Consider the following 24,568-nt stretch of genomic DNA (forward strand, 5'->3'; position numbering starts at 1 on the left):
GCACTGTCACACACACTAGCCACAGGATCCCATCTTGTGTGTCTTTCTAAACTGCACATGCCAACTGTATTTGGGAATTAAAGAAAATGTTGGATGCAGCTGTTTCAAAGCAAGCAGAGTTTTAGTGGGATACCAGCAGCACCTAAAAAAAGAACAGGAGGACTTGTGGCACCTTAGAGACTAACAAATTTATTTGAGCATAAGCTTTCGTGGGCTACAGCTCACTTCATCAGATACATATAATGGAACATATAGCCACTCCCAGTCTCTGTTCAAACTCCAAGTTAAAGGTATCTAGTTTGCATATTAATGCAAGCTCAGAGACTGGGAGTGGCTGGGTCATTACACAAACTGAATCTATTTCCCCACTGTTAAGTATCCTCACACCTTCTTGTCAACTGTCTAAATGGGCCATCTTGATTATCACTACAAAAGTTTTTTTCTCCTGCTGATAATAGCTCATCTTAATTAATTAGCTTCTTACTGTTGGCATGGCTACTTCCACCTTTTCATGTTTTCTGTAGGTGTGTCTATGTGTGTGTGTGTATATATATATATATATATCTTCTTACTATATGTTCCATGCTATGCATCTGATGAAGTTGGCTGTAGCCCCCGAAAGCTTATGCTCAAATGAATTGGTTAGTCTCTAAGGTGCCACAAGTCCTCCTGTTCATTTCGCGGATACAGACTAACAGGGCTGCTACTCTGAAACCTGTCAGCAGCAGTAACTAGCAGGTTGCAAACAGAGAGGGGGGGAAGAGACCCATTGCTTCCTTTACTTTACACACATATCCCTTCTGTCTCCTTTCCACAAGAGAGGAGGGGCCCTTCTCTAAACAAATGGGATGCAACACTGAGCCTCCAAAACGGTGCGGGGCTTGACAGTGAAGTGGGGGGGTGAGCGGTTGAATGGGAGGTTGCAGCGTGAACTGAGCGCACCCCAAAGAGCCAAGAATCGCTCCCATTCTTCGACCCGTTTCTGCTACACGCTAAATAAAACGCGACTCTTCCTACCCAGCGAGTCCCTAAAACGCAGCACAAGTGACAAGTTAACCCTTTCTTTTCCCCTTCTTCCGCAGTTAAAAGCGGGTCAGCATGAGCAAAATCACCCTCTCTTCACGTCCTCGCCGCAGTAAGATTGAAACACCCCCCCGCAAGAGTCTCCTTAACCTTTTGCCCAGAGGGCGAGTGATTTTAGTTGCGGCCAGGCGAATAAAGTCTAATTCTTCCCCCCCGCCCCGCCGCCAGGCCCGGCCCGGCGTGGGGAGCCAGGGAGCAGAGCGGGGAAATTCGCAGGCGCGGCCGGGCTGGCTGCAGAACAATGAGAAGCGGCAGCCGCACGGTTAATCCCCAGCCGCCCGGCCCACACCATTAAAAAAAAACAACAAACCCCAGCTCCCAGGGAGCCGACTCCGGCACACTCAGGGGTGCAGGTTGCAAACTGCTGACTCGGGGGAGGGGAAGGGAGGGGGGGGACCGATCCGCTTGGCTCCCTGCTCGGGGGATGCAACCATGCAACGCCAGCGCCTGGAGCCACCAGGCGGGATCCCGGCCCATTGCAGCCAGGGGACCGCTCCGCTCCGCTCCGCCCGCCCCACACCCACACCCAAACTGGCAGAAACCTGTTCTGCCCGGACCAGCTCCAGCCGGCGGCAGCTGCACGAGCTTCTCGAACCTGGGACGCGCTCGCGCCACCGAGCCGGAGGATGCTGCCGCCGGGCTCGCGCCCGCCGGGGACCCGAGCGCGAGGAGGCGCTTCCAGGGTTTCCCCTCCCCGGGGGGGGAGCGGGGCAGCCGCGCTGCCAGAGGCGTGGGAGGGGGGGGGAGGGGAGACACCGAGCCCGGGCGGCGCGAGCAGCAGCTGCAGCCCCCCCCCCCCCTGCTCCGACCCCTTTGCAACAGAGACCCCCCACCCCCTCCCCCACACACACTTACCCTTTGCAAGGGTGCAGTAAGCCGCTGGGGGCTGCGGCATGTTGTTTTTTCCCCCAGTTACTCCCCCCAAGCCACAGCCCCCCCGCCCCCCCCCCCCCCGAACGCAAGCGGTAACTCCTCCGACCCAACTTCTTTCCCTGCTGCGCTCCTGCGGGCGGGCTGCTTGCTCGGCAGTCTGCGCCTTTGCTCGGCGTTGCATGGGTGCATGGTGATGAAATCACATTCTGTAGCATGTTACGGTGCAGACGGCTCCTCTTCTGGCATCAAATAACGACAGGTCTAGGACCGTGGCTTGGTGCCAGCCAGGAATCCTTCCAGATTTCTTTCTGGGGTCTAGGCAGTAAACCGGGAACGTTTGGCCACGTATCCCTGGAGCAGCCTCTGGAATCCAGCTTGAAGGATGCTGAAGGTTGAGTCCAGCAGCTGCCTGCACCCCGGTCGCAGTATGGTGAAATGCACGGCTGCCCCCCGCTCCCCGCACGTCTTCCCACCCGCAAGCAAGCCGGCGGGTCCCATTCCCAATCATAATGGCCTCATCGGTGCTATTGGAAGGAGCAGAAAAAACAGCCTTCCTTGCAGCCCCTCTTCTGGCGAGGCTGGTTTTGAAGGCCAGCAGAGTGCACGGCTGGCCAAACCACAGCCCTGCGTGCGGCTCGGCCTTGTTACCTTGGGCGGCCTCCCCGGGCACCGCGTCCGATGCTCCGGCGGGAGAGCATCCCCTGGCTCGTGCACGGGACGGGGGGCAGAAGGGCCATCACCACCCCGCGCCCCCAGTGAAGGGGGGACGCCCTCTCCCAGGTCTGGGCTAGTAGCTGAAGAGGAGTGGGGAAATGCAAAGGATCAAGGGTCTCTGGGTGTGGGGGGCAGAGCCTGGGGATTGTGAGGAGCGGCACCCCCCGGGGCGTTGGGGGAGGAAGAGGGACACCCCGGGGGCGTGCACCGCAGAGGCAGGACACCCGTTGGCTCTGGGCGGGGGAGGGGGGGGAAGAGTCAAGCTATCAGGGGAGGAGGGCCACCCCCTTGGGTGTGGGGTATTTGGGGGAGGGGAGGGTCACCCTGGGGTGACAGCGGCAGACCCAGGACGACGACGAAGGGCCACCCCCACCCCGCCCACGCACACTGACTCTGGGCGGCAGCCCCTCCCCCCCGGCCCCTCCTCCCCGGCGCGCACCCCCGCGCACCCCCCCCCCTGCCTGCAGCGCACGCGGGGCTGGAGCGGCGGCGGCGGCCGCAAGCCGGGCCCGGCGCGCACATGGCGCTGCTGAGCTGCCGCGCGCGCCGGGTCCGCCGGCAGAGACCGGCTCGAGCCGGTCTATATAAAGCCGGGACGCGAGCGGAGGGGGGACAGCTGCCGCCGCTGCCGCCGCCGCCCGGGCAGGAGCAGGGCCCCCGCCGCACGGGCACTCGGGCAGCCGGGCACAGGCGGGACCCGCCGGAGCAAGGCGCTGGGGGGCAGCCCGGCGCGGGGGGCTGGGAGCAGCCGGGCACAGACCCCCTAGCCCTGCTCAGTGGGGCTAGCGCCTCCCCCCCCCCCCCTCTTCTCCAGCCACAGCCCTGCACCGGGGTCCCTGGCCGGCTGCCCGCCCCAGCCCCTTCCCCCCCTGCTCCAGCCAGCCCCCTCACCATGCTGCTGATGCGCCGCTGAGCTCGCCTGCACCCCGCTGTGGCTCGGGGGCGGGGGGGGTCCTGCCGCCTCCTCCTCCTCCCCCAGCAGCAGCAAACCTGGTAAGTGAGATTCATGCTTAAAAGTTTGTTGCCTTGTGCCCGTTTCCTTATGTCTGTACCTAGGAGCATCCGTGTGTCCAGGGAACAGCTGGCTGCCCTCTCCAGCGCTGCCGCCCGCGGTCACCGGGCTGCTTAAACCTTCAGAAAGTGATGCCGGACGTCTGCCCCCGCACTTCTTTTCCCTGCACCACTTAGGAACCACGAGGGGATGATGATTGATGATTTTGCACCCAGATAATTTTTGCCGTGGTCCTTCTTGATCGATAGATTTTTTTTTTTTTTTGCTTTTAAAGGCACTTGCTTGGCTGTATATTTCAAAATTGCTTTTCTTTTAGTGTCTCTCGCTCATTTCTTCAGTTTTTTATGACATCTGGCGTGCCACAGATTTGCACACCGGTCTGTATCCCTAGGGCCCCCACTGCTGAAGGACCAAGAGTCTTTTAAAAAAAACTTTGAAGGAAGATTTGGACGCTAACGATCTGCTTTCTCCTGAGGTCAAGTTCCAAATCAGCAAAGGAGAGCCATAAAGCTAAGCACATGCTCAACCCCGTTCTTGGTCAACAAAGCATTGAAGTGTGTTTAAGTCTCCCTGAGGTCAGTGGGACATCAGCACAGGTTTAAATGCTGAATGGACGGGAACACCTCATCCAATGCTTTGTTGAATCAGGGTGCTGAGGTCCACTTTGGAGGGGGTCCTCCGTGCCTTTGGAAAACAGATGAAGCAGCATTGAGATCCGGAGCAGGGAGGGTTCTGCATGCTTTGGGAGGACACAATGTTGGTAAAATCTGCCGGGTGGATCTGAGATTCTGTTGAAGGGGGAAGACCGGCATGCCCGCATTCTCTCCACCGAGTGGCTAGACAGCAGAAGTTTGCCCTAAGTTATTAAGGTTCGTTTTCAGTTCCTGTTCCCAATCCCCATTTTACAGAAGGTTTAGGATGCTGCTGTTGTTTGATATAGTGCCCTCTGAGAACAAGTATCTTCAACCAGTTTTCTCTGGCTGGATTTAAATGAGAACAGCAGTATGATAGGAAAATATATACAGTAACTTTGTACAACACCTTTACAAAAACCAACAATATATCTGTTTCTTCAACACAGCATCAATGTGAAAGACACTTTCCACAAGAGATGTGCTATAGCATCTCTGAAATACATGATCCCTATAAGAGTTTCCCTAATTGTGAACTACTCTAGGCATTGACTGTCTTCTGTTCAGAAATCAAATAGCATATTAGGGCGACTGCTGGAAATACAGAATTATTAATTGCCATTTCTAGCTAGCTCTGAGGAATTTAGTCTTTGTGTGTATAGTCACTAAGTGTACTTATGGAGTTACAACATGTATGGATTTGACCCGTTGTGCTTAACCAAAGAAGGCAGGTCATTTTCTTTAAGTCACCAAGTCTTTCAGCACAAACCTGCCCTTCTGCAGTCTCTTCACCCAAGTAGGAAAAGTTAGAATTTGTGTAGACAACATGCCTCCTACCCCAGGCTTACTCTTCAGCTTCCATTAGTAAGTGTTATCCCTATGGGACTCGCTTCAAGTAGCAAAACTGTAAATTCTTAAGCATCGTTAAAAAACTAGATCTTGTAAATCGATTAGTGACTTGTATCAAATGCCCTGCAGCAGCTTTTGCCATCCTTTCCATAAGGAATCTTGAAGTGCATTTGAATATATCTAAGTGCATGTTCTGAATGAGTATTGACATGATAGAATGGAACAGCTTTTAATGAATAGACCCACAATCTAGCAAAGAGTATTCCATACATACAGATTTCTGTTACACTTAAAGGGTGTGTCAGTATCTCTGTTTGAAATTAAACCTTGAACTCTAAATTTAAGCTGAAATTAGCATACAAGACCTAACAGATACCTTGGGCTTTTCCCAAATAAATCTTTATGGATGCCTTCAAGCAACTCAGGTAGAAAATTGGGGAAGGAAAACATTATTGTGTAAAGATTGGGGGGGGGGGGGGGAGGAATAGCAGACCAGGGATAAAGCAACCAGCTGGGAATAGTTCAAGATCCAAGGTTAGGGTTAGTGTGTTGTAGCACCTAGAGGGTCCCATTGTTCTGAGCATTATACAGTAAGACGTACATAGTAAGAGAGTTCACATCCTAGAGAATTTACAATTTAATGCATTGTCTGTACTTAAGCTGTAAATTGACATAGCTTCATCGCTCCTAACCCCTGAGGTAGATGCAGCTAGGTCGGGGTGGGCAAACTTTTTTGGTCCGAGGGCCACATCTGGGTATGGAAATTGTACGGTGGGCCATGAATGCGCACAAAATTGGGGGTTGGGGTGTGGGTTCTGGGGTGGGGCTGGGGATGAGGGGTTGGGGGTGCAAGAGGATGCTCTGGGCTGGGACTAAGGAGTTCAAGGGCAGGAGGGGGATCAGGGCGGGGCAGGGGGTTGGGGCATGGGAGAGGGTCAGGGTGCAGGCTCCAGGCGGCACTTACCTCAAGCAGCTCCCAGAAGCACTAGCATGTCCCTCATCCGGCTCCTATGCGGAGGCGTGGCCAGGCAAGCTGCCCTGTCCGCCGGTTCCGCCCCTGCAGCTCCCATTGGCCATGGTTCCTGGCCAATTGCAGCTGCGGGGGCAGTGCTTGGGGCGGGGGCAGCGTGCAGAGCCCCCTGGCGCCTCTATGTATAGGAGCCAGAGAGGGGACATGCCGCTGCTTCCAGAAGCCGCGCAGAGTGGAAGAAGCCCCAGACTCCGCTCCCCCACGGGAGCTCAAGGGCCAGATTAAAACATCTGGAGAGCCGGATGCAGCCCTGGGCCGTAGTTTGCCCACCCCTGAGCTGGGTTGACAGAAGAATGCTTCCATCAACCTAGCTATCACTGGGGAGGTAGAGTTCCTACCGTGATGGAAAACCCCCATCCATCACTGTAGCATCCATCTACGCTATGGGGTTACAGAGGCATAGCTACGGTGCTGTAGCCTCCATAGTATAGACAAGTCCTAACCAGAAAAGACAGAGAAAGGGTGGGAGGGGAAATAAGCAGAGAGAGAGGTGACTTGCTCAAGGTCACACAGCAGGTGGGTGACAGGGCCGTCCCGCAGTGTAGATCATGATGTCTCTCATACCTCTCTGTCCATCCTACTCAGAAGCACAGGCCTTAGCCCTCCTCAGCTAGTGGGATGCTTGTTGTGACACAGGGCCTTGGTTTTTACTGGGAGCTCCAGAAAGAGAAGTATCAGAAGGGTAGCTGTGTTGGTCTGGATCTGTAAAAGCGGCAAAGAGTCCCGTGGCACCTTATAGACTAACAGACGTATTGGATCATAAGCTTTTGTGGGTGAATATCCACTTCATCTGATGCATGTATTATATGTCTGTTAGTCTATAAGGTGCCCAGAAAGAGAAATGACCCTTTGCACTTGTGTATGTTGAAGGCTTACAAAATAAAATGGAGTCTTGACCTACTCTGGTTAGCTGGCAACAGGGACTCCATGAGTCCTCTTGGTGAGGTCATACCCACTACAAGGCCAGTTTTCAGAAAGCACTAAGATTAACCCTGGGTTGTGTGGGTTTGGGGGTCTTTTTCTGTTGATTTGTTTTTCGACATAGTATTGCAGTACTTTTAAAAGCTAATCTGCCACATTTATCCCTGGTGTAACTCCACTGACATCAATAGAGTTACACCAGGATGATTTGGGCCTAGCTTAATATCCTGTAGGGTATTAAAATACTCCAGAAAACCAAGCAGTGTTAACAATAGGACTTATTTACATGTGTATGCCAGTCCTAGCCTGCAGACTAGATTAGTGGTGAGCGTGAAGTCACCAGATGCATGATTGGGTGTTTCACTGAGCACTAATCAGCAATCTCTGGCATGTCATCATGATTGAGACTTATGGTAAGGGGACACATGTGGTTTTCCTTTATAATGTGTTCAGTGCCTTCCTTTACTGTTGCTGTAAGTGTTCAGCCCATCATGCTGAAGCAATTTGGTCTGTCTGTTTTGCAGGTCACTTTTAACTTCCTCAGCATCAGACAAACTGATCCTAACAAATCCTTGTTTCCAGGGGAAAAGCTTCAGAATAGACCAATGTTTCCTAGCCCCAAGAACCACTAGGGGCTGCACCCACCTCCAAATTCATCTTGGCTACTTGAGGGAGAGGTGAAGGGAACAGAGGGTTTGGTTGGTTGGTTGGTTTTTTTCCCTGTCTTATGTCTTTGATGATCCAAGCCACTCCACTCTCTTTCCTTGAATCTTAGCAGCCCCTGTGAGTGCTCAGGAAAGCATTTAATGGCTTTAAAAGCCACAGGAAAAAAATAGCTTCTAGCTGATTTACGTAACTAACCAGCTCTGCAGAAACCATGTAGAGCTGAGTTGGAGCTTTGGACTGTGACAGCAGAGGTCCTTGAGGAAGTGCAAGATGGAAGTCTCAGCCTCCCGCTACTACTTTACTTTTCATTCAATGTCAGCAAGTTAGAAAAACTTGATTGTTGGGGCATTGTTCTGAAGTCTGTGTCATTTCATGAGCCCTCTGGGGCTCTCCTGTGGATTTATTTATTTTTTCATGAATTGTATCTCGCATTTAACTCAGATGACTGCTTTTAATCACTGGTTTTGCTGATTGGGACAGCTTGTCCTGATGCTGAGTGATGAGCCCCAGAGGGCTCATGAAATGACACAGACTTCAGAACAATGCCCCAACAGCTTGTCCTGATGCTGAGTGATGAGTTTCTGGTTCTTCATTCAAAGGGCCCACTGACAAACCACTCCCATCTCATCATAGAAAAGAGAAACTTCTACCTGAGTCCCCTGTATTTAATCTCACAGCAGCAGAACGAGAAAGGGACTCTCCTCCCCAATATTTTTTTATGTGATGTTACAATTATTAGGCTTTGTAAAAAATGAATTTAAAAAGTCTTATTTTTTTCCCTCTATTCCAGATTAAGAATGACTGTCAACACTATAAAAATGTCATGCACCACCCCAAATGTTTATACTAAAGTGCCTGATGGAGGATGGGGATGGACTGTTGCTTTTGCTTTCTTTGTTGTGGAAGCACTTACATATGGTATTATAAAATCATTTGGAGTCTTCTTTAATGATTTGATGGAAAGCTTTGATGAAACGAACAGCAAGATATCATGGATCATTTCAATATGTGTGTTTGTACTAACTTTCACAGGTAAGTGCACAGTACATGTTCAGTTTGAAAATTAAGGGTCTGTGTTCCTGTTACTGTTGCACCCGTATACATATTGGGATCTACACACATTCACATCACTTAGTGTATATATACTCTCTCCTCCTCTGAGCTATCTATGGTTGATAGCCTGCATATCCCGCTATCACGAACCATAAAGAGCAAGGAAACGAGGGGGTAAGTCATTCAACGTCCCATCCCACACTCTACTCATCAGTTCCCTTTCTTAGTCTCTGCTATTTCCACAACTCACTTCTTCATTCTCATTCTGAACCACCACAGATGGGGCCTGGGATGAACTGGGCTTTGTACATGTCTCTGCTTCTGACTTCTTGTGTGAGCTTTGACAAGTCACTTAAGATCTCTCTATCTCAGTTTCCGTAAACGTGAGGGATAGATAACAATGAGCACCCAACTTTTGTAAAGTGACTTGCCATATATAGCTGGTAAGTGCTATAAAAGCACTAAAGGTGAAATTGTGGTGAAATTGTGAAGTGGGAGTTTTGACTTCAGTGGGGCCAAGATTTCACCTACAGTATTTATTTCAGGCTGCAAGATTTCTTGCTGGGTAGAAAATGCTTGGGGAAGGGCAGATAGAGTGGCAAGGGTGTGGGCGTAGACTGGCATGGAGCAAAGAAGAGTGTCAGAGTGACTAGAAGGATAAAAGGAGAAAATGGGGAGAAGAGATCAGAGACAACAGGCGTTCTGCAAATTACTGTCATGCTTTATGCACTTTTGTCCCCCGCCAATGCAGCTCCTTTGTCTACAGTCCTGAGTAATCGTTTTGGTCATGGTCTTGTGGTGATGGTCGGAGGTATACTGATCAGTATTGGAATGGTCACGGCCTCCTTTGCACGCACAGTTGTCGAGATGTATATCACAATTGGCCTAATTTCTGGTGAGTTACTTCCACATCTCTCAGATACTCCGTCTACTGGTGAAGTTTCCAGCAAACACAATTTAGGATTCCCTTATCCTAAACTGGCTTGCGTTTTTTTTTTGTGTGTTTTGTTTTTTGTTTGTTTGTTTGTTTTGGTTTTGGTTTTTGTTTAATGACTCTTCATCTTACTCCTTATGCTCCTCCCAGTCCTGCTTCCTTGTTGTTCCTCTTTTATCATTTGCCAATTCTATTTCTTGTTGTTGTTGTTTCAGGCTGCCACCTACACTTGGAACCAGCTCCCATTTCTCATTCAACAAACCATCTCGCCTCTTCATATTTCTCCTTAAAACCCATTTCTTTCACAAAGACTGCCTGTGTCAGTCACTTCAAAACTGATTTCTTTTCTAACTCTCCCACAGAACTCTTGCCTTGTTTGTTTGGGGGGGGATATCAAGGGGGCATACTGCATTTTATGATCTCCTAGGCATCAATGTTTGTTTTCCAAACCGATGTGTACACTTGATATATAAAATTCAGTTTTTGTGCATGTATAAAAGCCATCACTTAGCTTTGCAAAGAGGATATTTAGGTTGCTATATATATATATAATAGTGTGTGTGCGTACATACGTACGTATGTGTGTACATGTGTGCACGCACACAATCTTCTGGAAGATTTCTGAGTATTGTTATCACACCGAAGTCACTTGCCTTGCTGTGAAGAGTCTCATTCCAGATGCTTCTGAAATTATTTCCCTTTCCAGAGAGAGAGGATGAGCTTGTGGTTAAGTCACTGAACTGGGACTCTGGAGATCTGGGTTTGATTTCCTGCCTCTGCCTCACACTTCGTGTGTGTTACCTAGGCCAGGTCACCTGTGGCTTGATCCTGAAAATTGTCAAATAATCCTGTAGATGTGCTGACCACTGTCAATTCCCTATGACTAGGACGCTACCAAATTCACAGTCAAATGTGGTCAATTTCATAGTCATAAGATTTTAAAAATCATAAATTTCATGATTTGAGCTATTTAAATCTGAAATTTCACTGCTGTAATTGTAGGGATCCCAACCTAAAAAAGGAGTTGGGGCGGGGGGCTGGGAACAAGGTTATGGTGGGGGGTTGCTACTTCTGTGCTGCTGCTGATGGCATCGCTGCCTTCAGAGCTGGGCAGCTGGAAAACAGCGGCTGCTAGCTGGGAGCCCAGCTCTGAAGGCAGAGCCGTCACCAGCAGCAGCGCAGAAGTAAGGATGGCCTGGTATGGTGTTGCCACCCTTACTTCTGTGCTGCGGCTGGCGGGGCGCTGCCTTCAGAGCTGGGGCCTGGCAAGCAGCTGCCACTCTCCAACCACCCAGCTCTGAAGGCAGCGCAGAAGTAAGGGTCACAATACTGCGACCTCTCTTCCCCGCAACTCCCTTTTGGGTCAGGACCCCCAGTTTGAGAAACGCTGGTCTCCCTCATGAAATCTGTATAGTACAGGGTCAAAGCACACAAGACCAGATTTCACAGGGGGGAGACCAGATTTCATGGTCCATGACACATTTTTCATGGCCGTGAATTTGGTAGGGCCATACCTATGACTTCAGTGGAAGCTGAAGGTGCTCAGCACCTTACCAGGATTGAGCCCTTGAATCTCCCTGTAGCTCAGTTCTCCATCTGTAAATTGGGGATAATGATACTTGCCAACATGGCCAGGGTGTTTTAAAGATAAAGCTATTGTCCAGGAAGTGCTCTGACACTAGGGTGATGAGCACCAGAGACACAAACCAGTAACTAAATAAAGGATCCTTGGAAATTCCAATTGGAAATTCCCAGTTATTTGAGAGTAGGAAGCAGGATCTAGTGCAGGGGTGGGCAAACTTTTTGGCCCGAGGGCCACATCAGCGTTGCACAACTGTAGGGAGGGCTGGGTAGGGAAGGCTGTGCCTCCGCACACAGCCTGGCCCCTGCCCCCTATCCGCCCCCTCCCACTTCCTGTCCCCCTCAGAACCTCCAACACCCCCCCCCATGCTCCTTGTTCCCTGACTGCCCCCTCCTAGGAACCCAGCCCCCTATCCAACCCCCCTGACAGCCCCACCAGGACTCCCACCCTCTGCTCCTCATCCCCTGACCGCCCCCTCCTGGGACCCATCGCCCCAATTGCCCGCCCCGGGATCCTGGCCCCTTGGGACTCCCAACCCTCCCTGTTTCCCATCCCCTGACAGCCCCCACCCCCAGAACCTCCACCCCATCCAACCGTCCCCTGCTCCCTGACTGCCCCCCAGAACCCCCCACTCCCTTACCATGCTGCTCAGAGCAGCAGGAGCTCGCAGCCGCGCCACCCGGCCAGAGCCAGCTGCGCTCCGCACACTGCCCAGTAGGAGCGGTGGGCCTGAGCGCTGCCTACAGGGGACAGGGTGGGAGGCGTCGGGGGCTAGCCTCCCCGCTCAGGGGCCAGGCAAGACAGTCCCGCAGGCTGGATGTGGCCTGCAGGCCGTAGTCTGCCCACCTCTGATCTAGTGGGTCTTGGCCATGGTCAGTCATTCTGTTTTTCCCTAGGTGAGTTACTTAGTTGGCAGAACTGATACCATAATTTCACCACCAGGAAAGCTGGCATTCGCATCCAGCTTGCTTCCTTCCCCATTGTCATGACAATTTTTGACATTTATTCACAGGCTTGGGATACTGTCTGTCTTTCCTCCCGACTGTCACCATTTTGTCACAGTATTTTGACAAACGGCGTTCACTGGTCACTGCAGTGGCGTCCACAGGAGAATGTTTTGCTGTCTTCTCTTTTGCACCAGGTATATAGACCAAAATATTGTAAACACAAGTGTACGTAAGTAATACATTCTGTGATCCTCCTACCAATCAAATGAGGGCCCGATTCTTACATAAGCTGACACCTTAATCACAACTATATTGATTTCATTGACACTTGTAGTTACTGGGCCAGTGCTGTCCTTACTAGGGTAAAACTCCTTTTGAAGACGTTGCCTGAGTAAGGACTTCAAAATTAGTCCCAGTGGAATTTTTGGATAGACCACTTAAATGCGTTTCTCCTGCATAGTGTTAAGTTTAGATCCTAGTTATTCTGGTCACAAGACAATGACATGTCTTATTAACTTTCACTGAAGTTGGAGTTTGTGGGGGTGTGCCAGGAACCCAGAGCTCCCAGGAGACACAAGGTCTCTGGACAAGTAGCCCTAGCCTTCTGCTGCCTTTCTCTGCCTGAGAAGAATGCAGAAGAAAACTGCAAGGGGAACCCATCTCCTGCATGGTGTTACATCATAGGGAAACAATCTGCCCCTGTTATTGGCCAAAAAAAAAAAATCAATGTCGGGGGAGAGGCTTGGCTTTTTAGTCTCAGTCTGTGCTGGCCAAATCGGGTAAACTACACTGTTACACCATCTGGTAGGTTCCCTGTACAGCTCTGGCAAGCTAAAAATAAGGCAGGGTAGTTACCATGGCTACTTTATAGCATGGGCTGTAACATGGAGTTAACCTCAAGCTCTGTCTTCACTAATCTTTCAGAGTATGTGTCATGTGAAACCTAACCCCAAGGTCTTGAGAGATTGAATTGCATGAGACCTTCCTAGAATTCCATAAGCAGACAAGAAGCTTTTTCTAGTACTGTACTTTCTGGAAACCCACTCCCCATCATCTTTGCTTCCTCTCATTTAGCTATTCTGAAAAAAGTGCTAGTAGAAGAAACCTGCCATTTCTCTACTGATCAGATAATAGTCTACTGGTGTGCCTTCAACTAATGCAAAATACCCATTTTCAGTTAAAGAAACCCTTGTAATGAAAGGCTTGTATGTAAGCACCAGCACACAGTTTGAATAGAAAAAAAAGTCCCCCTTACTGACTGGCTTCAGGATGGGGTCAGATAGGAAAGGAAACTTTAAAACAGAGTTCACACACACTCATTAAAAATAATACCTAGTTGCTCCCTGCTGGTCAAAGTGCCTGCCAGCCCATGCCAGTTAAGAAATGTCTGAAAAGACTGTTTACCAGAGAAGAGAAGGGAAATCCCATAGTTACTACACGTCAGACTCTAAATACTAGCCAATGTAGAATAAGCCTAAAACTGGGAATCTGGAATTCTGATAGTGAGCCCAGTGAGTGATCTTGAGCAAGTCACGTAAGTCTATGCTTTCAAAAGTGGCCATTAGTTTTTTAGGAGCCTAATTTGAGACACCTTGGACCCTATTGCAGCAGAGTTTGATCCAATAACTTTGATTTTTTTTGTGTGTAATTTAAAAAAAAAAATTAGAGGCTTCCTGTTTTTAATAATTTCTTCTCTGCTCCCCATTTCCCCAGCTATCACCTCTTTGAAGGAGCAGATTGGTTGGAGATACAGTCTCCTGATAGTTGGAGTGCTACAGTTAGGCATTGTCATCTGTGGATCACTGCTGCGACCTATTATTATCCAAGCACAGGAAGAAGTGAAAGTATTGCCAACAGAAGAGCATACAGAGACTAAGTACATGCTTGAAAATGAGCAAACACGCACCTCAATAGATTCAATTGACTCAGGAGTAGAAGTATCTACCTCACCCAGCAGTGTGCCTGGAAACACCAAAGCAGAGCTGAAAAGTGAAGAACCAAAGGAAACCATAAAGATGCTTGTTGAAGCTAGCAGCTCCCCTAAAGAACCAAAAATCCAACTACTGGACTTTTCTGTGATGAAAGACCACGGCTTTATTTGTTATGCACTTTTTGGTCTATTTGCTACTCTGGGATTCTTTGCTCCATCACTCTACATCATTCCTCTCAGCATCAGTCTTGGTATCGACAAGGATCGTTCTGCATACATATTGTCTGCAATGGCCATTGCTGAAGTCTTTGGAAGAATTAGCGCCGGTTGGCTCCTCAACAAGAAGCCTATCCGCAAGATTTACATTGAACTCATATGTGTCATTCTGCTCTCCATAGCTCTCTTTGCCTTCCCTCTTGCCTATGAATTTTGGGGATTGATGATATGTAGCATATTTTTTGGGTTCATGCTTGGAACTGTAGCGGGCACACACATTCCAATGTTAGCCGAAGATGATGTGGCTGGTATTGACAGGATGTCTTCTGCAGCTGGAGTGTATGTGTTCATTCAGAGTTTAGCTGGGTTGGCTGGACCACCCCTTGCAGGTAACTTTAAAATACATACCTTTTTTGAATAGCTGAAATCAGCTACTCTTATTGATGCCTCTTCCTAATAACCATGTTGCAATGGGTTAGGCCTGTGGTTAGTGTTACTCCTGTGCCTGGGTGGGAAGGTGAGAATACCTTATAACAACCTTTCTGACTGAACTAGGAGCAATAGTGGTAGGCTCCAAGTAATGATGTCCCATCCAGACCTCTTGAGCTGGAAAGAAGGTTGCTGCAATGCAGAAATGCAGCACTGCAGTGTCTTGGACATGAGGCATCCTCTATAGAAGAGCCTCAAGGAAGGAAAATATTGCACGGCTAGCCTGTTCCAGTTAGAATCCTAAAACTGGCATTCTTTCTGGGTTTTAATGAAATATACACATGTAAACAACTCATTTATACAGTGCCTTCTAGCCATACACCCTGAAAAATAAGTCAGTCCGTATTGGCAGATATCAGTTAAATATGTAGTAAGTTAACCCTTGATATTTTAAGGCTTAAAAAGGTACCAGCAATGGTTAGCTGATTACCAGTACCTAACTATCTTCAACTTGCAATATCATACAAATACAGGTTTCAGAGTAACAGCCGTGTTAGTCTGTATTCGCAAAAAGAAAAGGAGGACTTGTGGCACCTTAGAGACTAACCAATTTATTTGAGCATGAGCTTTCGTGAGCTACAGCTCACTTCATCAGATGTATACCGCACGGTATACATCTGATGAAGTGAGCTGTAGCTCACGAAAGCTCATGCTCAAATAAATTGATTAGTCTCTAAGGTGCCACAAGTCCTCCTTTTCTTCATACAAATACAGTGGCAACTATATTGAAAAGTTGGGAGGGGGGTGTTTTTGAGGTAATGGGATGGACAGAAAAATGGTGGACAAGCGTGAGATGTGATTATTATTTTTAATAGATTTAAAATGCTTCCTCCATAGGTGTGCTAGTGGACGTGACACAGAACTACAGATCAGCCTTCTACTCCTGTGCTGCTGGCATGATACTGGGAGCTGTGTTTCTGTCCTTAGTAAGACCCTGCAAGGCAGTCCTGTGTCAAGGTCAGAAGCAGGGTGTAGAAGGAAATGCATCGGAAGCTTTAGAAGACATACCAGATGACTTTATTGAAATGGATCTTGGAAAAACAGATGATTCAGTATAAAGCTGTGACAGCATAGCATAAAAAAGTTGGTCCTTATAAATCAATACACTCTGTGTTAAATCTGGGAAAAACAAGTCCGCTCTGCTCCATGTTCTAAAACTAAACTTCAAAGGGAATGCAAAATCTTAATATGAAAAAGTTGCCATCAACAACTATTCTTCTGGAAAGATTGCTTTTATTTTTTTAAACCAGCAATGGTAGGTTCCATATGAGATGTCCACGCATTGCTAGCTACATAAGAATACTCCTGTCCCGCATGAAGAGATGTGGTTCACATTTCTGCTTTCCTAATACATGACATGCATACCTGAAGTTCAACTGCTCTTAAGTGGAAAACATAAGGTTGTATGGATGAAAATCCAAAGTGGCCCATACAACTAAATCTATTAAGTCACAATCTTTGATTGCCTCGCAGGCTTCCCCAACTGTAAATCTTATTCAGTCACAGAATAAATAATGCAGAAGAAATTATTTAAATATAAGTAATTTGAACTCTTGAGTTTTCTATCAGAAGAACATGGACTCTTGTTTCAGATCATTGTAAGGCGACATAAGGACAATAGGGTAGGCTAATTAGTTAAAGTAGAATTATTAGTCAATTGGTTTTTAGTTAACTTGAATTTTGTAAATGCTGGGAAGTTAGAGGTTACCACTTATTTTTATGGCCAGTTATTACTGCAGATATTTCACTATAAAGTTATTTCTTTACAAACTAGCATCCTACAAATCGTTTCCTGTTGATAGCAAGATGTATTGTCTTTAATTTAAACCAGTATTTATTATTTTAAGTTATTCTAGGATTGTTAAAGGCTATCAGATAAATAATTTGAATTGGAGAGAAAATATCTGATTTAGCAGAAAACCTTTTTACCTCCTTTGCACCAATCCTTTCAAGGCCGACCTTGTAAACTCAGTTTGATTTTTGTTTTTAAAATCACAGGTTGTTGTGAATGTGGCCTGATTTTTATTATGGTGGTCTTAGACAACTATGCTCTTAAAATTATTCTGTGGTAGACTGAATGCAAGAGACTATCCATCTTTTAATAAACTGTAGGTCATATCCTCAGCTGGTGTAAACTGATATAGCTCCACTGAATAGCACTAGCTGGGAATCTGGTCCTGTATGATTAGCACCCAAACATATCTGCAACTTTCACTTACCACAGCTGCACATAAAGGAATCTTTGCAGCACTACTGAATTAACATGAATAAAGTCAGCACAGCTAATACGAAATAGTAAAGGCACTTGGCCATTACCAGAACCAGTTTACATTATTAGAATACAATCAGTGTGTTCGTAAGCTTCTGTAGGCATCAAATAACTGGTCTTCTACAACGGAAAGAAAATCATCACTGTACCTGGTTCCCATTGAAGTCAGTATTTTGCCACTCACTTCAGTGACAGCAGGACTGGGTCCTTACTGTGTTTCCTGTTTGTATTACCTATAAAGAAGGGAATTCTGAAAGACAACAAATTGGCTGTTCACTCACTCCTATTTTGATAAATTCCTTTATGCATTTTTATGCCACTCAGCAACTCAGGGGGACAAGTAAAAAGTTTGTTTGGTTCTAAGTACGCATACAGCTTGACATGTTTCTCTGTATTTAAGTGGAAGTGGCACTGTCTATTAACTGCTATGCTATGTATTTTATCAGCCATAGAAATGTGGGACAATCTCTGTATAGAACTCCTCTCTTTAGGAAGGTGTTTTTGTTCAAACTGTCTTAAATGTCCAAAAAGAAACACATTCCTGCAACAAAGTGGCTGTAGCAATCTATTGTTACTGCCTGAGAACTAGTGAGCCTGTACTGCAGTTTGTTTCTTTTTTTTTTTTTTTAAATATATATGCCTTCAGCACTTTATCATGTACAGCAGAACCTCGCTAAATTGCATGAATGACTGGAAGATCCATTGTAGATGACTAGATTTTGTGAATTAGCGAGTAAGCGAACAAACACAATACTGCATCACAAAACTTTATTTATTTTTGTAAATGTTTATTTTTAATTTATGCTAATGCTTCTGGCATGCTGGTAAATGTACTGTAGAATATAATTGTAAAATTAATGAAGTCTTAGTAATACGAGACCTCACTACAGCACTTTGCTATTATAAACTTGTTTAGAAGTGGGAGAGGCCGCCAGGGTGTGTGTGTGTGTGAGAGAGGAAAACTACCTGTTCTGCAGATTAACGAGGTTCTACTGTCACTTTTTTACAAGGATTTCCAATACAGATTCAGTAATGTCTATAAATGGCTGCACAATAAGTCTCTGTTTATGTCCATAGCAAGAGCAGGCACGTGCATGTATGCATATGTGCACAAAAGACCCAGAAGAAGCAGGCTTAACGCGTTCCAACCAGGATTTGCTGGTTTGTTCTGTAATGTATTTAGTGAAGTCTGGAAGTGACATAAAATACTGAGTTTTACAATAAAGTTTTTTGAAAAACACTTTTTGCCCCTTTCATTTCCAGATCTCTTCTGCATTCTTTACCTAACAGTGCTGTGCTTCTAGTTGTCCTGTAGTAACCTTGCAAACAGTAACACGCACCCTTGTGAATAAAAGGCTTGATTATGATTCCCTGTTTAGACAGGCTTTCAGGAGTGCATTGCTATCACATGCAGCTTGCTGAGATTGAAGAACTGTGTTTACCCCATGGCCTGAGCAACCATGCATTCTTTTACATTGGTTGCCTGTGAGAGGGTGGATTAACACTGACCTTAAACGAGAACTGGTGCTCTTGTAAAATGTGTACCACTGTACTCTGGGCTATAATCAGTGCATCATTCTGACAGGTAACTGTGCTGTAATAACATATACACATTTGAGGATCATCATCATATCTAAAACACATGTAATTATACTGTCTCAGTGAATTAGAAAAGAATATTTGTTATATTACAAAGCAGCTGGCTGGTGCCTCAAAAGTAAAACTGTAAATTGCACAGGGCCATAACACTTCCTGAGGCATTAACTTTCTCTTCTGCAAAACTTCTTACTATATTAATTTAAATTTAACCCAATTCTCCCCACTCCCTCCCACAATTCCCTATTTAATTAATAGCTCATAGCATGAAAGTGGATAGTAAGTACTATTACTAGTTATTCATTGGAGGAGAAATCTGTGGCACTTTCTTAATGTGACTTGTTTTATTTATACTATATACATCAGTCCTGGAACAAAGGTGATCACAAACACCATGCAAGCAAACCTCTCTTTCAAAAATCCCAGTGTCAACACCAATAGCCAGTTTTCAGGAAGCAACTCTGCCACAAGAATTAACTGTTTAGATTAAGGTGGACAGTAAACATGCTATTTGAAACAGATTCCCCAAAAAGAACATGCATCACAAAACTATAACAGATTGCACATTTGCTCACATGCTAAGAAAAAAACACTTGTTAAACTGTAACAGTGCCATCTGGTGACTTCCACTATAACATTTTTCTTTTCTAAGTTAACTTTTTCCCCCACCTCGATTTAAAGTAATTCCATTTGATCACATCGGCCAGATTGTCTATTGCCCTGTATGCAGTCATTTAAACCAGAGCAAAGTAGAGTAAAAACACGACCATTCTTATTTGGTAACATTTTACATCCACTTTGCACTGGTCCAAATTACTAAAGGTGCTAGACAGAGACTCAGACACTATATCTGCAAGTTAAGTTAGTTCATGTATACAATTTGTTTCTTTCAACCATGACTATAAAATACCTTCTCTTGCAGTTGTCTGGTTCGTTAGATCCAATGTCATCCATATACAGTATCTATAGATAAAGGACGTTACATAGGGTAACTTGCAGAAGGCAAAAAAAACCTGTGTTTGTAGCCTATATGATATATAAATAAGGCCTGAAAGATGAGGTTTTACAATTTTTTCCCATTGAAATATTAGTAATGTCATGTCTGAACCCCCCCCCCAAAAATAAAAAGATTTACAATTCCCCATTAGATGTTGCTTTCTTGGTTTCTGATGTCATAATGAACCTGTCATCCAACTGACCAGAGTAGACAAGACCAGAACTAAGAGAGCAGAGAGGAGAAGGACTGGCCTGTCTCCCAAGATCTGTAAGAGTGAGGGATCGTCCTTCAGAGTAGGTTGTAGATCCTTGATGATGCGCTGGAGAGGTTTTAGTTAGGGCCTGACGGTTAGTGGTGTTTTGTTCTGTAAACTTATGTTGCAGAGAGGACAATCCCTCACTCTCACAGACCTTGGGAGACAGGCCAGTCCTCATTTACAGACAGCCCCCCAACCTGAAGCAAATACTCACCAACAACCACGCACCACACAAGAAAAACCACTAACCCAGGAACCAATCCCTGCAACAAACCCCATTGCCAACTCTGTCCACATATCTATTCAAGGGACACCATCATAGGACCTAACCATATCAGCCATACCATCAGGGGCTCATTCACCTGAACATCTACCAATGAGATATATGCCATCATGCATCAGCAATGCCCCTCTGCCATGTACATTGGCCAAACCAGACAGTCTCTATGCAAAAGAATAAATGGACGCAAATCAGACATCAAGAACTGTAACATTCAAAAACCAGTAGGAGAGCACTTCAAATCTCCCTGGACACTGAATAACAGTCTTAAAAGTGGCCATTCTTCAACAAAAAAACTTTAAAAACAGACTTCAGTGAGAAACTGCAGAACTGGAATTAATTTGCAAACTGGACACCATCAAATTAGGCATGAATAAAGACTGGGAGTGGATGAGTCACTACAAAAAGTCATTTTCCCTCTGCTGATACTCATATTTCTTGTCAACTGTCGGAAATCCACCTTGATTGCCTTGGCCACCATTAGCACTACAAAAGTAGTTTTCCCTCTCTTGATATTCACCCCTTCTTGTCAACTGATGAGAATAGGCCACTTCCACCTTAACTGAATTGGCCTCGTTAGCACTGACCACCCACTTGGTAATGCAACTCCCATCTTTTCATGTGCTATAATATATATACTGCTTATTGTGTTTTTTACTCCATGCATCTGATGAAGTGGGGTTTAGCCCACAAAAGCTTATGCCCAAATACATGTGTTAGTCTCTAAGGTGCAAAAAACGAAATGCCTCTTATGGAAATGCTGGTGGTATCAGGGTCTGAAAAGGGGAAACTGTCATTTTGAATGGAAGAGATCATCTATCCATAGGAAAATGCTATGGGAATCTCCACCCATGAAACCCTACTACCTGCAAAGGGCCTCAAGCCCAACCTCCATGCTCAGACTGCCCTTTATTTCACACCCTCCAGATTGGAGCAAGGGCATTTTCAGTGGGGAAAGGTCCGTAGCTGGGTACCCCTCCCTCTGGAAATTTGACAGGGGCTGAGATTACTGACCTTCTGTGTACCTATGCATTACGGCAGGGGAGGGTTTTCCTCATGGTGAGCAAGGGCTGGTGGTTGCTGTGTAATGTGAAGTTTAATGGGGTGCTCGACCTTAGTGAATAATGTGCACCCAGAGACATGAATGAACACACTGATAAGATGCAAAGTAATAATAAGGTAAATCCTGCAGACCATCGCAAGACCTGACCCTGATATCCTCACTCAAGAGAAACTCTCACTGGAGTCAATTAAGGTTTTGCCTGGATAAAGACTGCAGCATTTGGTCCAAACCACAGAAATCCTTCCCCAGTAGGTTTCTGTTGCTGGATTTTTTTTCCTAAATATCCTTTATGACACCATGCGCTGCACTGACAACTGGCCAGACACCTAAAGGTCACAACTAACAGTTTGTCTACAGCAGAAATCAGCTGGAGTAGCTATTCCATAACACTTCTCAGTGTGGATATCTATTCCAGACTGCATTTTGAATTCACACCTTACCTTATTCCAGAATAAGCCTCCTGTGTAGACAGGCCTAAAGCCAAATCCTGCCCTCTCTATCTGCTCTATCTGCCATGCTCAGGGGTATGACAGTACTGGCCTCATGTAAGGATCCTCTGTCATCTTAGCAGTGCAGGTCAGGCTGACTCATGAAGTGCCAGGGTGAATGTACAGTGGGGCACACCTTACTGCTTCTCTGAGAAGAAACAATATGCAAATCTTGCTGCACATTGCAGCACATGTACAAGGAGCTGGGCACCTGGCAACACTCACTAACCAGCAGATTACAGCTCTGTAGAATAGCAGTGTCCAGGATGTTGCAGTAGCAGGGCCTAGCTCTTGAGTGCTGAGTGGGTTTCCTGCCCTGCTGCTCAACAGGTGTGTGGGAATGGGAGAGAAGCCACTCTCTGCACCCCCTCCCCACACTAGTGCAACCAGGTCTTACAAGGCAAGATCTGGATTCCACCTCAGTCATACATATATCATCACAAAAAAATATCCACCAACCATGAGATATGCTTGGACTAGAATCTCCCCCTATCCTTCCCCTTACCCTCCCCGCTACCCACACACGCATTGTGAGTTTATCAGCTATAACCACACCTTCCGCTCTGCCCTCCTCTGCACCTTCAGAGATCTGGCAGAGGCAAACACATTACTGTACAGAGATACACAGGCCATATCTAGCTCCTAGGCCACATTATGCCCCCTCCCAGATACAAAACAAAAGGTTCACAGTTCATGCCAATAAGTTCTATAATGCAACAGGTTTAAAGAGGCTGGCACACCACCACCAGGAAAAGTCAGTGTAAAATCAAACACCCCATAAAGCCAAAATAAAGATTGGTGCACTCACTGGTGTACAGAGAGCAGCCTGCTGCTGCCTGCCTGCCATGTTTAATCTTCCCCGCTGCACAGCCCGTGACACGTGTGTGAGCGGGTGAGAGAGAGGCCCTGCACCTCCCACCACAGTCTGACTGCCCTACCCATGCGTGGAACAGAAGTCTCAGAAGCCTATGATTGCTTTCCAGCCCACTCCAGAACAATTCGTCTGCACGTGCACGCGTGTGTCTAAGGGCAGACACAACAAAAGGGAGCAATATTTTTTCCTGCTTCCAATGACCCACACAGACAGAACCAGGAACTGCTCTTCTGTTACTGGGTGTTGGATAAATCTTTAGCCCTGCACCTCCAGCAGACCTACAGTCTCACTCATCTGGAGAGTCATTTGAAAGCAGAGTGATTTGTGTTGTTGTTTTAAATGTTCTTTTTGTGAGGGGACAAAGTGGGTGAGGTTGTATCTTCTATTGGACCAACTTCTGTGATATTACCTCACCCACCTTGCATGGTCACAGGTTTCAGAGGGATAGCCGTGTTAGTCCGTATCAGTAAAAACAATGAGGAGTCCTTGTGGCACCTTGGAGACTAACAAATTTATTTGGGCATAAGCTTTCGTGGGATATAACCCACTTCATCGGATGCATGGAGTGGAAAATACAGTAGCAGGTACCATGTGCTGTATATTTATACCCACTCACTGTATTTTCCACTCCATGCATCCGATGAAGTGGGTTATATCCCACGAAAGCTTATGTCCAAATAAATTTGTTAGTCTCCAAGGTGCCACAAGGACTTCTCGTTGTTTTCACCCACCTTGTCTCTCTAATGTCCTGGAACCAACAGTGCTTACAACTGCACTGCATACAACCTTTTGTGAGGAAGCATTTTGCTCTGTTTCAATGAAACATTTAAAATCAAATTTCTCCCTCTCCGTTCAAACCCTCTCAGCCTGAAAATCCTGGCTGAGGAGAATATTCATGTTACACATGGGAATAGAGGTTCTAGTGAACTTGCCATCCATAGTTACCTTCCCTATGCATAAACTACCACTTAATCCTTGCAAGATTTCTCTTCACTCAGTCATTCACACACACACTTTTTCTCCTTATTTCCAAAAATAAAATGGAGTTAAATAAATTGTGCCTGCATAGAAAGAGTCAACTGGGGCACAAGTAATTTTTCTGCTTTCGCTCACCATTTCTCAGCTATGTTTTCTGCATTTTATGGCACTCCCTGCGTTAGTGGAATAAGGAACCTTCACACCTCCTTTAAATATTTCTAACTAAAACTCATTGAAAATGGAGACTGGGAATACACTTTCTTTTTATGTAGAGGAAGAAATTCTGGTGCCTGTGAATGATCAGAGTATTTAAATACAAACATAAATTAACATTCAATTGTTAAAATATTGTCATTTAAAAAAAAATCTCAATCCATATAAGATTTAGTCTTTTGGACCCACTGTAGTCTTTTAGAGTTTTCCATAGTTTTATCCCTAGTGATTGTCATCAAATATAAGCCAAACTTTAAAAATATGATGAAAGCAGAGATGTAATGAACATCCTGTGTGGATTGATTATTCCAAAATTGGTGGAAACAAAAATCCACTAATAACATATATAAAGGTTTACCTGCCTTTAACAATTGAGGTGCTAAGTGGCCTGGAGAGATTTGGACCTTGTTCTGCAAACACTAAAGCATGTGAGTAAACTTTATTCACCCAGGAAATCAGATTGACGACAATGGGAGTACTTATGTAAGACAAATTACTCCTGTGCCGAAGTGCCTGCAGGATTAGGCCCTGATCCTGCAATCTGATCTGCATAGCTAGATCCCTGTTCCTGAGCAGACCGCACCCTCCATTCAGTATAGTCTGCCCACATTGATCAGATTACA

The 24,568-nt window shown here is 46.1% G+C and overlaps 2 protein-coding genes across 10 annotated transcripts in view; one reads left to right on the forward strand and one right to left on the reverse strand.

Moving 5' to 3' along the window:
* The window catches only part of ARSG (arylsulfatase G), an 87,410-nt gene extending 64,235 nt beyond the window's left edge, over positions 1-23,175 (reverse strand). For 3 of the 9 annotated variants that reach the window (XM_075119208.1, XM_075119206.1, XM_075119200.1), the window contains exon 1: positions 1,939-2,015. Coding sequence is in view for 1 of the 9 variants with exons in the window: in XM_075119207.1 (XP_074975308.1) it covers positions 2,605-2,693 (89 nt within the window). In the remaining 8 variants the exon portion in view is untranslated. Of the gene's footprint in view, positions 1-1,625; positions 1,741-1,938; positions 2,016-2,604; positions 2,888-3,561; positions 3,610-22,688 lie in introns of those variants that run through there. The other 6 variants (XM_075119207.1, XM_075119203.1, XM_075119204.1 and 3 more) reach the window with 5 other exon arrangements.
* On the forward strand, positions 3,280-18,440 carry SLC16A6 (solute carrier family 16 member 6). Its single transcript, XM_048819213.2, has 6 exons — positions 3,280-3,663; positions 8,571-8,812; positions 9,585-9,728; positions 12,362-12,490; positions 14,010-14,831; positions 15,769-18,440. The coding sequence occupies exons 2-6, from the start codon at positions 8,578-8,580 to the stop codon at positions 15,987-15,989; spliced, it is 1,551 nt and encodes a 516-aa protein (XP_048675170.1). The 5' UTR covers positions 3,280-3,663; positions 8,571-8,577; the 3' UTR covers positions 15,990-18,440.
* Positions 23,176-24,568: the final 1,393 nt, after the last annotated feature.

Source organism: Caretta caretta, chromosome 14 (genome assembly GCF_965140235.1).
Source record: "Caretta caretta isolate rCarCar2 chromosome 14, rCarCar1.hap1, whole genome shotgun sequence".
Taxonomy (NCBI): Eukaryota; Metazoa; Chordata; order Testudines; family Cheloniidae; genus Caretta; species Caretta caretta.

What these genes read in the sequence shown, in the direction of transcription:
- SLC16A6 (XM_048819213.2), top strand. Translation starts at nt 8,578, where the DNA reads ATGACTGTCAACACTATAAAAATGTCATGCACCACCCCAAATGTTTAT. An exon ending in GTTTGTACTAACTTTCACAG is followed by an intron (nt 8,813 to 9,584) that starts GTAAGTGCACAG and finishes CCGCCAATGCAG; the next exon opens with CTCCTTTGTCTACAGTCCTG. An exon ending in CACAATTGGCCTAATTTCTG is followed by an intron (nt 9,729 to 12,361) that starts GTGAGTTACTTC and finishes ATTTATTCACAG; the next exon opens with GCTTGGGATACTGTCTGTCT.